General features: G+C 46.5%; 1 protein-coding gene across 2 annotated transcripts in view; it reads left to right on the top strand.

The window, feature by feature from the left end:
- Positions 1–616: 616 nt before the first annotated feature.
- Slc44a3 (solute carrier family 44 member 3) overlaps positions 617–15,582 on the top strand; it is a 66,845-nt gene continuing 51,879 nt past the window's right edge. For both annotated transcript variants that reach the window (XM_038311323.1, XM_038311322.1), the window contains exons 1-5: positions 617–825; positions 1,225–1,332; positions 5,499–5,641; positions 6,891–7,027; positions 7,974–8,067. In XM_038311323.1, the coding sequence (XP_038167251.1) occupies positions 799–825; positions 1,225–1,332; positions 5,499–5,641; positions 6,891–7,027; positions 7,974–8,067 (509 nt within the window). In that variant the 5' untranslated portion in view covers positions 617–798. The remainder of the gene's footprint in view (positions 826–1,224; positions 1,333–5,498; positions 5,642–6,890; positions 7,028–7,973; positions 8,068–15,582) is intronic.

Below are 15,582 nucleotides of genomic sequence, written 5' to 3'. Positions count from 1 at the left end.
AGTTGTTTTTAATTCCTCTCCTCGGCAGCGCTTCTGTACCCACCCGAGGGTAGAAGAGAAAACTCTTGTCACCCTGGGACGCGTATACACCCGGGGTACTCAAATGCCCACCGTAAAGTCAGGTGATGGGGCAGAGCAAGAGAGAAGTGAACTACCACCTCCCCATCCCCCCACCCACATCCAGATTAAGTCAGTCCATGGTCTCTGGGGACTTTGTCCTTGTTGAGTCCCGGAGACTCAAGCTTCTGAAAGACTCTGGGCAGAGACTGCAGCCTTGGAGAAATAGCGGCTGGAACGGTAGACACTCTTGACAGCGTGGTCTCCCTGAGCACCACCGCTGGTCCTGCCCCAGCCTCCTTTGATCGATAGCTCAAGGATAACAACTCGCAACTAGAGGCTTGTCACAGAAAAGCTGGTGAGGGTTCTGCACAGAGAAAGCGCCGGCTACCTGTGTGTGACACACCCCTACAAGCTCCCCGCCCTCGGGGGTTGATCCCAGAGGCCTCACTTCCTACTCCGGGCGCTGACAGCCCGCAGCTGGCGCACAGTAGTCAGGTGCACTTCCTGGGAGCCCAGACTGTGCGGGTGCCACCCAAGCTCCCAGGAAAGCGACAGAGGAGAGGGCGGGCCTGGGGCGGGGTGGAGAGTGGAGGGGGGGTAATCAGCGCCCTCTACCGCTAGGCGGCGCTGCGCCCTGCCCGCCCTGCCTGGACCACCTGGGCCGGCCGCTGCACCTCTGTCCGGTGTGCACCGCGGCCTCCACGGCTGCCAATCCCCGACCTAGCTACCGAGTGTACCATGCAGTGCCTGGGCGCCGAGTACTTGGTAAGGGGGACAACCTGGGTCCTAGGGAAACGGCCTCTGCGGGCACCTGCACAGGCAGGACGCTTCCGCCTTCCATGTCCCTTGGGGATCAAGTCTCTTCTCCGCGACACCGCTCCTTTAAGGACACCTGGCTCGGAGGATCCAGTACTCACAAATATCGGGCCGAGGTCAGAAAGACACAAGGGACTAGAGGGGAGAAGGGTGTCCTTACCTCCAGTTGAATTTGGCACCCAGAGGACTTCACACCCACCCTGCAGGTCTCCCCAGGAGAAAGAGTCAGGTGACAAAGTTGAGTTACTTTAAGCAGCCTTCTTTGGAAAGTTTGGATTCGGTTGATTCCACCTGTTTCTCTTCCTTTTTTTTTTTTTTTTTTTTTTCAACTCTCCATTCTTCTGGAAGGTTTCCGCAGAGAAAACACCAGGGCAGCGCGAGTGGCGACCCCAGATTTATAGGAAATGCACAGATACGGCGTGGCTGGTCCTGTTCTTTCTCTTTTGGACTGGTTTGGTAAGTACGGCTGCTTGGCCCCCTTGTGTGTGTCCAGACGCAAATATCTCTTAAATGTTCATGCTGCAAGGACAAATTTGTGCCCAGAATGGCCAGGAGTTGGGAAATTCTTGTTCTGGGATTTCACAAGCTCCTAAACTGTCTGAGGAGGCTGTCTTCTTGCAGTAGACAGGGATGTTTTGGGTCTCCATTAGGAAATGGAGAATCCTTTCACAGCGGTGTCTTTTTCTTGGTGAGGGCGAGGTGAATGCCTTTGCTCTCCAAGCTCTCAGAGTGGAATTCCGTTAACACCCACCGTATCCCGCAGTCAAATATTCCTCAGCGTTTGCTGTTTTCTAACAAAGGGAAAAATCAAGAAAAGCCTAGGGATTTTTTTTTTTTAACTGTGTACATACAGAAACACAAACGACCACGTGTGCACGTCCTTGGCCTAGTGTGCTCACCAACTTGATGCAAACCTCCTTTCAGGCACATGTGATTGGTGGCGGACTCCGTCAGACCCTGTCACGCCAATGCTGAGAGCCTCTTGGAGCTGAATCTTGAGTCTCTAGGTCTTAGAGCCTCAGTCACCTTTTTCAAAGGCTGTGCTAATGGAGTCACCTGTGCCTGGTCAGGGCATACTATGTGTTGCCCAGTAAATGATTAACCCACAGTGCCCTATATTATCTACCTAATAGCAATTTCCTACTTTGAAAAGACTGAGTTCACCCTGAAATGCCACATTTGTTCTTCCTGAGTAAAGAAGGCATGTATTCAGTTTTTAATTTTCCCACTGGTTTTGCGTAGCTAGACTTGGTTAGACACATAGTAAAAGGCTGGGCCTAGAGGTGTTGCTGCTGCTGCTCTTCTTACTGAAGCCTTTGGAACTCTCCTCGAGGAGCCTGACGAAGGCTGTGTATACCAAGTCTTATTACCTTCCCTGTCAAGGGTTGCTGGTCTCCCCCACTTTATGTAAATATAGGGAGCAGCTGTCTCCCTGGTGTCTGCCTTTGACCTTGGGCTGTTAATGTTATTTAATGATCCTCACCACTCTGGCTCTCAGGCAGCCAGCTGCTAGGGAGAAGATCATAGATGGCCCTTCACGGCCTCAAGATTTATGAGCTGGCTGAGACATTGCACGCACTAAGCTGGAAACTGCAGAGAAAGTACACTCTGTTCGCAGGATAAATCTAAAGGTTTCCGTATGCCTGGATTCTCTTTATTGCATTTAGTCCTAAGAGTTCTTTCCTAGGTGGCTGGCTGCTTCCAACTTCTGCAAAGTTTGTAGCTACAGATACCTATTTAAAGCGGAACAAGGTGTATGTGTGTGTGTGTGTGTGTGTGTGTGTGTGCTCATTCGCTCTTCCACCTCTGAGTCCCGTGATGGATATACCAGCTGACCAAGTGTAGGACAGGATCATTATTGATGTCACTGCCCTCAGTGGAGTGGGGGGAGGGGGTTGCCAGACTTGCAAGCAGCGCTGGTCCCCTCAGATAGAAAGAGCACCAGCTTGTGCTTGTCTTACACCCACAACCAGAAAACTAGGCAGAAGCTCTGACCGAGCCTGGCCTCTACTTACCGTCCAGTGTCCTCTCCCACATTGCCCTTTCCTAGTTCCCTTTCGAGACTCCCACTTCCCAGACCCAGCTTAGAGTGACTTCATTTGAAGCCACAGCACCACTAACACACACACTTCCTACACTGCTATTGCTGGAGTCTGGGCTCTGAGGCCAGGAGCTCGCCAGCCTCACCTTAGCAAAGAAAATCAGGCCACGGGAGTGGTGAAGGGAAGTGTGTTGTGCACTCATTTACAGCTTCGGGCAGAACTGAAGGCTAAAAACTTGTTAGTCTCTCTCCGCCTTTTCTGTAGGAGTCTTACAAATCCTGAAAACAAAGCCAGGGAATGTTCCTGTGCGGATGGAGCTGTGTGATAGGTATCAGGGCTGCTTGACATCTCTTCTGGGCCATGTGGATCCCCTCCTTCAGTGGGAGGGAGAGCCTCGGACCCCCTAGGGAAAGTTTAGCTCCTTGGTCCATTTCTCCATTGCCCTGCTACACTGCTCACCACCAGTCCTCGTGTGCAATTAAACATTGCAGCAATGGTTCACGGGGCTAGTGGTGTGACGGGAACTCAAGGAAACCCAATCCGTAGCCTCTCCACAGACTTTCCAGGGGAGGCATCATGCAGGAAGTCACGGCACCTCGAAGATACCATGTTTCTGTCAGATAAAGCTCTGGGGAGGTAGGCAAAAACATATGCACACAAGTACAGATAACATCAGGATTCACTTTCTATGCTAGAAGAACAGAGGATGGACATGCCAAGGCCATTTAGGCACATAGAACCATGCTTCCGTGTACTTCCAGGTGACCCTAACTCTTAGCAGAGGTGACCTGTACATCCCAAAAATCTCACTAGCTAAACTGAAGAGGAACTTGAGAAGTAAGAAGGGACAAGGGTCCCCTCCCTCACGTGGGGTTTAGTTGATAAGTCCTGTTCCTTTGGGGGCTGCAAAGTACTTCCCCTAAGCCTCTTTGCCCAACCCTCGCCAAGGGCAGTGCCATCAGTAGTAACAATCCTGGGGGCTGAATTTTGGGGTAGGCACCAGGCTTTGTTTATCTTTGTGCCCTCTAGTAACAGTCTCTGGCATCGCTGAGCGCTTGAGGAATATTTAATACAATTGTTTGTTGTTGTTGTTTTGAGACAGGGTCTCACGTAGCCAGGGGTTGGCCTTGAACTCATTCTATCACTAAGGCTGCTGGTCTTGAATTCCCCCATCCTCCATCCTCTGACTCCTGAGAGCTGGGGTTTCAGGCGTGCACCACCTGCTCAGCTTCTTATTGTATTTCAAAGCTGACCATGAATGCAGAACCTCTGAAGTATGCTGGCTTTAAGGCGGTTTCACTTTGGAACTTGTGGCCGTCCCTTATGTTAGCGGATAGCGTCCCACAGCCTCTGGCCTTCAATAAGCTCGCAAGGTGGCTTTCTATATGTAGTAGATCTGAGTTTGTATTGTGAGAAGAAGCCTTGGACAAACAGGCGTGTACGGATGCTGCAGTGGTTTGGGCTGAAGTTTCAGATATTCCACGTTTCCTATAAAAGTGGATTTACAGAATAACAGTAACAATGACAACAAAATAACAAAAAACACCCATTGATTGCAAGATGCCCTTGCCAAACAGAATCCTGAGATTCCTTTTTTTTTTTCCTTGTAAGTTCTTTACTTGGTGGATTTTAAGCAAATAACCCAAAAACACCTTCAGCCTTGTGAGTTGATATGTGTTGACTATAGAGCCTTGATAGAGTTCTCTAAAACTTTTTAAAAAGTAAGATGAAAAAAACCTTTTTTAAGGAAAGGCGGGATGCCTGACAGCTCAGGTAGCAAGTGTTGGCATTGCGAGTTAGGGGACCTGAATTTGTTCTTTTTTTTGTTTGTTTGTTTTTTCGAGATAGGGTTTCCTTGTAGTTTCTAGAGCCTGTCCTGGAACTAGCTCTTGTAGACCAGGCTGGCCTCGAACTCAGAGATCTGCCTGCCTCTGCCTCCCGAGTGCTGGGATTAAAGGCGTGCGCCACCACCGCCCGGCTCTGAATTTGTCCTGATGAAGACAGATGCCTAGGACTTCCTGGCTAGCCAGCCTAACCTACTTGATGAGTTTCAAGCCAGCCAAACTGTGTCTCAAAAGACCAAAGTGGATGCCGTCTGCAGAGCAACAGCCAAAGTTGTCCTCTGACTTCATGCACGCATGCATGGGCACCCACACATGCAAACATACCCATCCCCACACATATATACACGGGAAAATATGAGCACAATCTCGATGCACTTCCACAACCCAGACAGGCTGAATGGATAAAATGAAACTATCCCAGTCAAGTTTGGTTGAAAAAAAATTCACAGAGTGATAACCTCTCGAAGAAGCCAAAGAGGAGGTGAGAGAAGAAAGAGCCAAAGAGGGCAAAGTCTGTGTGCTTCAGGGCGCCCTCCCTGCTCACCAGCTACACCTGAGTTTGCCATGCTGGACCCTACCTTCATGGATGGAATCGCTGCTAAGGGCAGGAAGGGCTGAGGAGCTGTAGTGGCTCCTCCTGTCTGCTTGGGTTTCACACCAGCATCGCAGGGATGTGAGGGGCTGTGGTTTCCTCCCTGTGGCCAGGCAGTCATCGTATGCCCCTGGGTTTTGCTAGGTGTTCATCATGGGCTACTCGGTGGTGGCTGGAGCAGCGGGAAGACTCCTCTTCGGCTATGACAGCTTTGGCAATGTCTGTGGCAAGAGGAACTCCCCAGTGGAAGGAGCCCCCCTCTCGGGGCAGGACATGACTCTCAAAAAGTAAGTCTTGTGAGTTAGTTAGGTCTCCTACCTAGAGAAGGGCTGTACTCCAAAACTTCGCATTCGTTTAAGAGCGTGGGCAACTTCCCCGATTTGGAAAGGAGGCAGCGCGTGCGAGGGAGGGAGCAAGCAGTCGTAGAGTCAGCCAGTTCCATGTTCACATTCAGCCTCCGCTATTTCTCAGCTCTGTGACCTGGGGCAGAGTCCCTAGCCTATCTGAGGCCAATCTTTTTACATTGGTAATGATGCCTATCTTTCCAGACTGTTAATGCTCCCCCTGGGACTGCATGAGCTAAAGCAGATGTTCACTGTGCCCACACCAAGGGCTCAGCAGCAGATAGGCAGCTGTGCATTTTGCATTCTGCTTGGGGGTGGGAGAGGGCAGGAGGGCAGGTGAACCGGTGGTTTCCTGGCTTGGGAAAGGAGGAGGAACGAGGAGCTTGTCTCTCGGAACAGTTTCCCCGGGCTGCTGATGGGAACGGTCCCACAGACCCATCTGTGCGCTTCGTGCCCCAAACTGTGTGCTGGAAAGAATCAAGGAAGCAAACTGGATGTATATTTTAACACTATGTTAGATTTTTAAACAAAATAAAGTCTGTGCGTGTTGTTCACGCATGAAATCCATCCTACCATTTCTCTGGTACAATCTTCCTCCTACCCACGGTCAGTGGAGGGAGAGTGACTTCTAGACCCCTTCGCTAGGTGTCCCCCGTCATGGTCAGACCCCAGGAGCTCTTCCCCTGAGTTCCTGTGACTTTAGCCACCTATATTATCAGCCTTGGTTTGCAGGGCGGGGGCAGCAAGCTGCCACCAAAAGCACGTGACCCACTGATGGCCACAGCCAGCTCTGGGCCCAGAAGCTGAAGGTCCCCTGGCTCTCCTGGCCCTTGTGCTGCTTTAATTCTCCAACCTCAGCTCCTTCCTTCCCGCTTCCATCACTTCCCTGAGCTCCGCTCTTCTCTGAAACATTTGAACACTTCAGAGTGGTTTCCGTTAAGTCGCTTATGTGGCCATTTCTAACACACCGTGAGCAGTTTGACCTAGAGAAGGAGAGGTTTGTCACACTTGGATATGGTTCGCAAGATGCCTCCAGTTGGTGTGATAATGTTCAGTTACTCGGGAGCATTTGGCTACAAAAGTTTGCCTTAGTCGTTCCCCCTTGCGAGGGTACAGGCTACATTTTCAAAGCCCACCGTTAAACCAATGGGTCTCCGTGGTCTGAGACATGCTTTGTTTCCTCCATGTGTAGACACGTGTTCTTCATGAATGCCTGCGACCTGGAAGTCAAAGACCAGTGGCTTGGTCCCACGGCCCTCTGTGTGTCCAGCTGTCCTGAGAAGCAGCTGGACACCCTAGAAGAGGTCCAGCACTTCGCCGACATCAATGGTAGGTGCTGAGGGCCCACTCTTCCCCCACATCACCCTGTGTAGCTGTAGGGTCCAGTAGGGTCCCAGATAGACAGTGTAGTTTACCCTGAAGCAACCTGTAGGGTCCCAGGTAGATAGTGTAGTTTACCCTGAAGCAACCTGTAGGGTCCCAGATAGATAGTGTAGTTTACCCTGAAGCAACTTGTAGGGTCCCAGATAGATAGTGTAGTTTACCCTGAAGCTACTTTCTCTGAAAAGGTAGGAATTAGTCCCCTCTCAGGAGCCTCTCATGTAGAGAGGACCAGGAGTGTTTCTTCAGGAACTCATTCAATGTCATCTGAGGCTTTCTGCACTTATTTGAACCCCCTGGGTGTGGTCATTGCCCATGGCAGTAAAAGGTCAACCTTAGAGACTTAGAAGGGGGCCCTGAGGTTCTTGTTCAAATCACCCACATGGAGGTTTTTTTTTTTTTTGATGAAGTTTTCAGAGTCATTGAGTGCTTTCACTGACAGAAGGAGTCAGAAGTTGAACTAAAACCACTTGGGCCTGACAGTTCAGACTTAATGTTAATTTTAAAAGGAAATAAAAAAATTGAGGCAACTTGATTGTGAACTTTATCTGTCTGAAAGAAAAAAGTGGAGTGTGAGATCTTAAAAAATACTTTCAAAGCTGGCTTAAAAATCTCAACCTCCTACAATAAATCATCGTCAAATAACCTTCGAATCATTTCAATGCCAAACCTATGATTTAGAGTATTGAATTTGGGGGTTTGGAGGGAAAGAGACCCTGAGACCACCTCAGATGGCACACCTGTTCTTTCAGGAAACAGGCCACCTGTTTCCTAAGTCTGGGTAATGCATTTCAATTCCTTCCTGATTTGGTATAGTGGCCATGGCTTCTTTTCTGGTTTCTCAAGGAACATGGATGCAATGCAATAGCCAAGCGTATGTGTGTTCTGATTTCAGGGTCTTTCCTGTGTGTCTATAGCTTGAACTCCTTCAACTATACTCAGAGTCCAAGCGCAGATACACTGTGTCCCAGGCTCCCTGTTCCTCCAAGGTAAGTGTTTATGTACAAAAGGCATTCGGGATTTGGTGCTGTCTGTTCCTCCTCTAAACACTATTAAAAATGTAAGGGAGATGCAAGGTGTGGCTCATAATCAGGAACAGACAAAGGGGGACTCTTTAATGTATATAATAGACAATGGCTAAATAAGGGGGGAAATCAGCAGACAATAAGAGTACATGTGGTCTTCACACACTAGTGATGGACTGGAGAGGTGGCTCACCTGAAGGCACCTGCCCCAAAGCCTGGTGATCCGAGTTTCATGCCCAGGACCCACATGATGTGAGGAGAGACCCCGCTCCTGAAAATCATCCCCCAACCTCCCTCTATATATAAATATATACACCATGGTGCATAGGCAAAATCATCCCCCAACCTCTTTCTATAAATAAATATATACACCATGGTGCATGGGCAAAATCATCCCCCAACCTCCCCCCCTCTCTCTCTCCATATATATACACACACATACACCATGGTGCATGGGCATACATATTACACACAATAAAATGTAATAATTCTTTAGAGACAGCAAAAACAAATGTGTACATTGTTATAATATATGTGCTTATATTATAATATAAATGATATTATGCATTATTGCCAAACGAATGATTTTTATGAAGGGGCTAGTGTACATCTTTCCTCCTCCAGTTCTTTGTTATCATTAAGGAGAATCATCGACATTTAATTTTTCTTTATAACCCTCTTTCTCACACTGGGATTACAAGTGTGTACCAAAACACCCAGCATTTTTGCACAAATATCGGGGAAGCCAGCCCTCTTACTTATAAGGCAAGCTCTGTCCTACAGACTAAGCCGCCTTCTCCTGAGAATGAAATTTGTTAAGGTTTCCATCTAAACAGAGTCTGATCTGCTGTCCTCTTTCTTTAGCTGGGACAGCAGCCATGACTCCATGGGAAACTGCATGTCTGTGGAGCGCTCCCTCCTGCTTGGTTCCTTTTCTAAGCTCCTGACAAGTACTAGCCCACGGGGGCCTCACAGAGTGTCTGTGCTGTAGATATTATTTTATAGATGAGAAGACTGATCAGAGAAAGGTTGAGCCCATACAATGAGTAGGGAGAAAAACAAGCAATCAAAACCAAGCAGCGTCCATATTGGGTTCCATAACTCAGAATATGCAGTCAAGGCTAGACTGGACAACCTGTGAATGCTTCCTTAGGCTCACAGCAAACTAGGAAGGAAAAATATGCCATATCCCATGTCCTGGTGTCACCACCTCCTCTGCCTCTGAAGCCAGCCCCAGCCTTTCCACCCTCAAGTGCAGACCTTGCCAGGACTAACTTTCCGAGTGCGGACAGAAGTACTGATTGATTAGCCTTTTTTAGACAAAGCGAAGGAGACAGAAATAGGCTTGAGGGCACCGTTTCCTTTTCCTGCACAAGCAAGCGTTTGTTTAAGGTGAAAACTATCATATTTATCGTGGAAGAGCCGTGCCAAGCCTTAAAAGCTGCAAAACAGGAGAAGTGTGGTTATCGAGCCAAAGACCATTCTCTAAACACTTCTTCTGACTACATCAATTGTTTCTTCTGCTTGTATCGAGCGTGTCAGGTGTAACACACCCTGTTAAAGCAGTGGCTGAATTTCAAGGAGGCATAGGCACCTGTGCATGAGCTTTGACAGGCAATGAAAAGGGACTATGGAAGAAAACAAGCAAAAGAAAAACAACCTTTTTCCCTTTGGTGCTTTTCTTAAGATATTTTTTATGGTTTATTTAACTTTATGTGCATTGGTGTGAAGGTATCAGATCCCTTGCAACTGGATCTTCACACAGTTGTGAGCTGCCATGTAGGTGCTGGGAATCGAACCCGAATCCTCTGGAAGAGCAGTCAGTACTCTTAACCACTGAGCCATCTCTCCAGCCCCCCCCCCTTTGGTGCTTAACACACTACTTTATTTTGAGTCTCCTGTGCATTTGAAATTTAAAAGGTTTGGAGTTCTCCCCTACACGCTCGCCTCCCACTCAATTCTTTTCTGGCCTCCTGCTTGACACTGTGTTGTTCGCTTGGGTGAAATCCGCATACAGATGTCCATACATCTATCTGGGCGGCCCTCCGGGCTGCTTCCTGCACGTTGGAGTGGTTTTGCTGGTGGCGATGAAAGGCAGCCGTGTGGAAGAAACCTCAGGCTGTGAGCTAATGCATCTCCAGCCAAGTCAGTGATGGGCGTTTTCAGTGGGCAGCTAGGCAGCCTGTCTGCACTTGGGGGGTTAGTACTGGCAAGGTCTTCACTTGAGGGTGGAAAGATTGGCGCTGGCTTCCGAGGTAGAAGAGGTGGTGACCTCAGGACATATGATATGGCATATTTTCCCTTCCTAGCTCAGTATGAAACTAAGTAGGTCACTCATAAGAGATTCAAACTGTACACGTTTCTCTGTGTCCCTTTCAGGGCAAAATGAAGCTTTCTTGTCATTCTTTGTTAGCACGGGATTAGGGAATCACACACACACACACTCACACACACATTCACATACACACATTCACACACACTCACACACACACATTCACATTCACACACACTCACACACACACTCACACACACATTCACATACATTCACACACACATTCACACACTCACACACACATTCACACACACTCACACACACATTCACACACACACACACTCACACACACATTCACACACACTCACACACACATTCACACACACACATTCACACACACACACATTCACACACTCACACACATATTCACACACACACTCACACTCACACACATTCACATTCACATACACTCACACACATTCACATTCACACACACTCACACACACACTCACACACACATTCACACACACTCACACACACATTCACACACACACGTTAGCAAAACTACATGCATAAAATTAAGGTCTGATGAAGACTAATGTTTAGATCAAATGAATAAAATAGCATTAAGTCTGTGTTTGTTCTTAGGTTTTTGAAACCCCGATGAAACTTCAGAATATATTTGCCTTTAAAACACTTCCAATTTATTGGCATTGTGAAACTATTCAGGGTCAGAAAAGCAAAAGAAATTAGAGGTTTAGAAATCAGAAATCAGGAGATAATTGCTGGTCTGCAGAGGGTATGATTACAGACCTGGAAAGCTCAGATAACTAACTGGAAAGTCCCTGCGTCCAATAAAGAAACTCGTGTAGGTGGCGTGGGATCAGCTAGTATACTGAAATCTGCACATGTGTGATTTTTTTAAAAAAGAAAAATGCTTATTTACTACAGCAGGAGCAACAATTACATACAAAGACACCAAAATGCCTAGAAATCAATTTAGCAAGAAATATATGAAACCATAGGAGAGAAACACCAGTGCCATTTTGGGTACAATGAAGAAAACAAAAACAAATGAAAAGGTGCTCTATATTAATCATACCATTCAACATGAGAAGACTTTATTCCTCTCTTTCGGTCCATTCATTTATCGTTATGGCATAGTAAGTTCCAGAACAGTAAGGTCTACACACAGAGACCCTGTCTCAATTTAAAAAAAAAAAGTCTTTTGGAGTCTAATAGCAAACAGTTCAACAGTTGTCAAAGTCCATCTTTACCAGAACTTTTAAAAAGAAAGAAGCTTAGAAATAAACTTGACAGACAAACCCTTGACCTTAGCTGAACATTTTAAGATCTTGCTGAGAGAAATGAAAGAGCCTGTGTACATGGCTGAACACACTCTGTTCACACAATAAATAGCATTTGAATGCCATCTCTCTTAACATTGTTTTATATGTCCAGCACATCCGATATGAGTTTTATAGAAACTGAGAAGATTAGTCTAAAAACATAGAGAAGATAAAGTTATCGGTGCTATGGTTTATGGAGTCACACTGTGAAATGTCTTCCATGGGCTCATGTGTGATGCACTTGCCCTCAGGTGACAGGGATGTTTTGGGAGGTTATGGAAACTTCAGCAGGGTCTCTTACCTCTTCTCCCCTCCTGCCTCCTGCCCGCTGCATCCTCTTCTCCCCTCGTTGATTCTTGTCCATCACAAGGTGAAGAATGTCCTCCACCACAAACACTATGATAGTCTCAAGTACACGGGGCCAACCAAACATGGACTGAACCCCCTCGAGATCATGAGTCAGAATAAAGCGCTCTCCCTTCGAGTGGTATGTATGTGTTTAGTGTTCTGGATCAGTGCAGATGCAGTCGTAGGAAATGACAGGGCTGAGGGGAGGACTTGGTGGATAAAGTGCTTGCTGCATAAGCATGAAGGTGAGCTTGAATCTTAAGAATCTGTGAACATCTGGATGGATGCAGTAGAGCATCTGTCTGTGTTTCTAGTGCTTCTCTGAGGAGACGGAGACAGAGACAGGAGAATCCCCAGGAGCTTTTGGCCAGATAACGTGGTGAATAAAACAGAAAACATCTAAGAGACCATGTTTAAGACAAGGGGGAAGGCAGGGATCAAAGCCTGAGGCTGTCCCCTAACCTTTACACATCACATGCATGTGCACACACACACACACACACACACACACACACACACACACACACACTAAAGATTTTAGAGGATAAACATTTTTAAATACACGAACAAATGGACTGAGATGTGTTTCAACTTTAGGGATTTTAAAAAAGGGCAGTGAGCCACGTCTGGCTGAACCCCACTTTCAAGTAGTAACAAAAGGACAAACAGTTCAGGAGAATCAGGAAAAAGACACAAGCAGACATTTTCTCTAATGGCACAGCACCCTTACTAGAAGAGCTAGTCATTCGGAAAGCAAGATTAAGAACTGCTGAGGACATGAAATCAGAACATCCATAATATATATCTACACACACACACACAGAGAGACACACACACAGACACACACAGACACACACACACACAGAGACACACACAGACACACACAAACACACAGATACAGACACACACACACACAGAGACACACACAGACACACACACACACATATATACATATACATATACATATGTGTGTGTTCAGGAAGAGTGTGAACGGCGAGGTCAGTCTCCAAGGAAAATGAGATAGCTTCTTATATATAAGCATATACATACTATATAACCTATAACTTAAATTCCACACTTAAGTCATTACCCAAGAGAAAAAAAATTATACATACCAAAAGTATAAGATATGTATGTGAATGTTTATAGCATCCTTATGTTTGGTATTTGGAAACAACTCAAATGGCAATCAGCAGGAAGACAGAAGGGCAAGTTTTATGTCCATTGAGTGTATAGTGCTAATATGTTGAGCTGCACTACACCCAAGTGGAAGGAGTGGGACACAATGGTGCATATCCCATGGTACCAGGATCAAATCCTTTTTAATAGGAGTAGAAATCAGATCTTTTGAGCTAAGAATGCAGCTTAGTTAGTAGAGTACTTGCTTAGTATACATAAAGCATGTTCAAATCCCCAGCACTGTATGAACGCAACACAGTGGTGCAGGACTAACCCAGCGGCAGAATCAGGAGCTCAAAATCACCCTCATCTGCATAACGAGTTTGACAAAAGCCTCTCAAAATAAACAAAAATGATAATGAACAGTCAGATCTGCAGGAGAATAAGGGGACTTACTGCAGCTATAAAAATGTGTGTCCTAATCAGGCCCAGTGGTTCATGCCAGTTGTCCCAGGCCCTGGACGATGCAGGCATGAACATTCCACATTTAAGGCCAACATTGGTTACATGAGATAATGAGACAGCGTGGCAGGTAGTGTGTTGGGGGCAGTGTTCCTATTGTATCTTGAAAGGGGCAGGCGTTATGTGAATGCATGTATTTGCCAAAAGTCTGGCTGCATGTTTAAGATCTGAGCATTATGCAGTAACATGCATCTTTTACAACAATAAACACAGAAAATCCCAGGGGCTGGAGAGGTGACTCAGAGGTTAAAAATGTACATTGCTTTTGCAGAGGACCTGAGTTCAATCCTCAGGACCCACACTGAGCGGCGCACAACTGACTATAATAACTCCAGTTCCAGGGAATCTGATGTCTGGTTTCCCCAGGCACCTGTACTCACCTGCACACATACACATAAATAAAATTAAAGTAATTCTAAAAATAAAAATGGGAAATCCCTCATTCTGATATGTGCAGAACTGTAAGGTACATTACTAACATTATTAAAAGCAACCAATAGATCGGTATGTAGTGTAGTGCCTTTTGTTAAAAAGGGGGAAATGTGATATGATTTATGTGTTTTCAGTTAGATAATTCACAAATCTATACTCATGTGTATGTCATTCCATAACCATTACATCATACAAACAGAACATAAGACACAGCCAGAAAGAACTTGGGTTTTCCCCCACTCCGTTTCTTTAAATTTATTCAGTGAAACTGGTCCATCTTCCCACCCCTTGCTCTCAGATTAAACACAGGCTGTTCAGGCGTCTTCTCTGATTACTTCTAGGTACTAAGTGTTCTGTGTCCCCCACTCCAGTTGGTCATTTGGGAGGGAGGTCCTCTTCAGTGCTGAGTGGGGCAGCATGCAGCCTCATTCTGCTGGGGTCCCCACTGCCTTCCATGTGGCTGCCTTAGATACGGTCAGCAGAATCTAACAACGTGGACCCAGCACAAGTAACATATCTGAACCTCAAAAACGCCCTCATGCATTCCTTGTCCTTAAAAAAAGCCATGGTGGCATATACTCCCCAATCAAAGCCACGCCCCTCCCAGAGGTTACAAGGTGGTTCACCTTAGACCTTGGGATTCTCTAAACTGCTTTCCTTGAAATCCTCTTTATCTGACTTAGGAGAATTAGGAGAGGTGCTTCTCATCTTCTTCCCCTGGGGGATATGGATGAAGTCTCCTGACAATTCTGGAAACCTAAACAAACTCTGCCACTGTTCTGATGATGACCACTTTGTCAACAACGGACAGGACTGAAATTCAGTGTGAGCAAATGAAAAACAAACAAATCAGCCAAAGAGGTAGGCCATCTCAGGATGGACTGTACAGATAAAGGATCTGACTATATTCAAATGTAAGTCAGTAGGGCGTGGTGACACAAGCCTTTAATTCCAGCATTGGGGAGGCAGAGGCAGGCAGATCCCAGGGAATTTGAGGCCAGGCTGGTCTACACAGAAGGAGTTCCATGACAGCCAGGGCTATGGAGTGAGACCTTGTGTATAAATAAATAAGTAAATGACAGTCTCACTGAAGCAGGTAGAAAGAAAAAGAGCTGCCCTAAGTAACTTTGGGAAACATCTTTGTCACTAGGAAGTATAGGCTAAAGGCAAGAAGGGTTGGACATAAAGAGCATGTGGGATTTGTGAACTCGTTGACCACAAGGGTCTTGATATCACTGCGAAGATGAAGTGAAACGATTGATCTAGATTGCTTTGTGAGTAGAAAGGAAGTTTTATTGGGGATCGAACTGCCAAAGCTCTCTCTGGAGGTGGGAGTGGGGGAGAGAGGAGAGCAAAACAGCAAAAAAGCAAGAGAATTGTATATGACAGTTGGCGGGATTGGGTCTTTGGTCTGGTACAGGCTGCTTGGTTTAAGCA

This window comes from Arvicola amphibius, chromosome 14, assembly GCF_903992535.2.
Source record: "Arvicola amphibius chromosome 14, mArvAmp1.2, whole genome shotgun sequence".
NCBI lineage: Eukaryota > Metazoa > Chordata > Mammalia > Rodentia > Cricetidae > Arvicola > Arvicola amphibius.
This window is presented reverse-complemented; position numbering and strand designations above follow the sequence as displayed.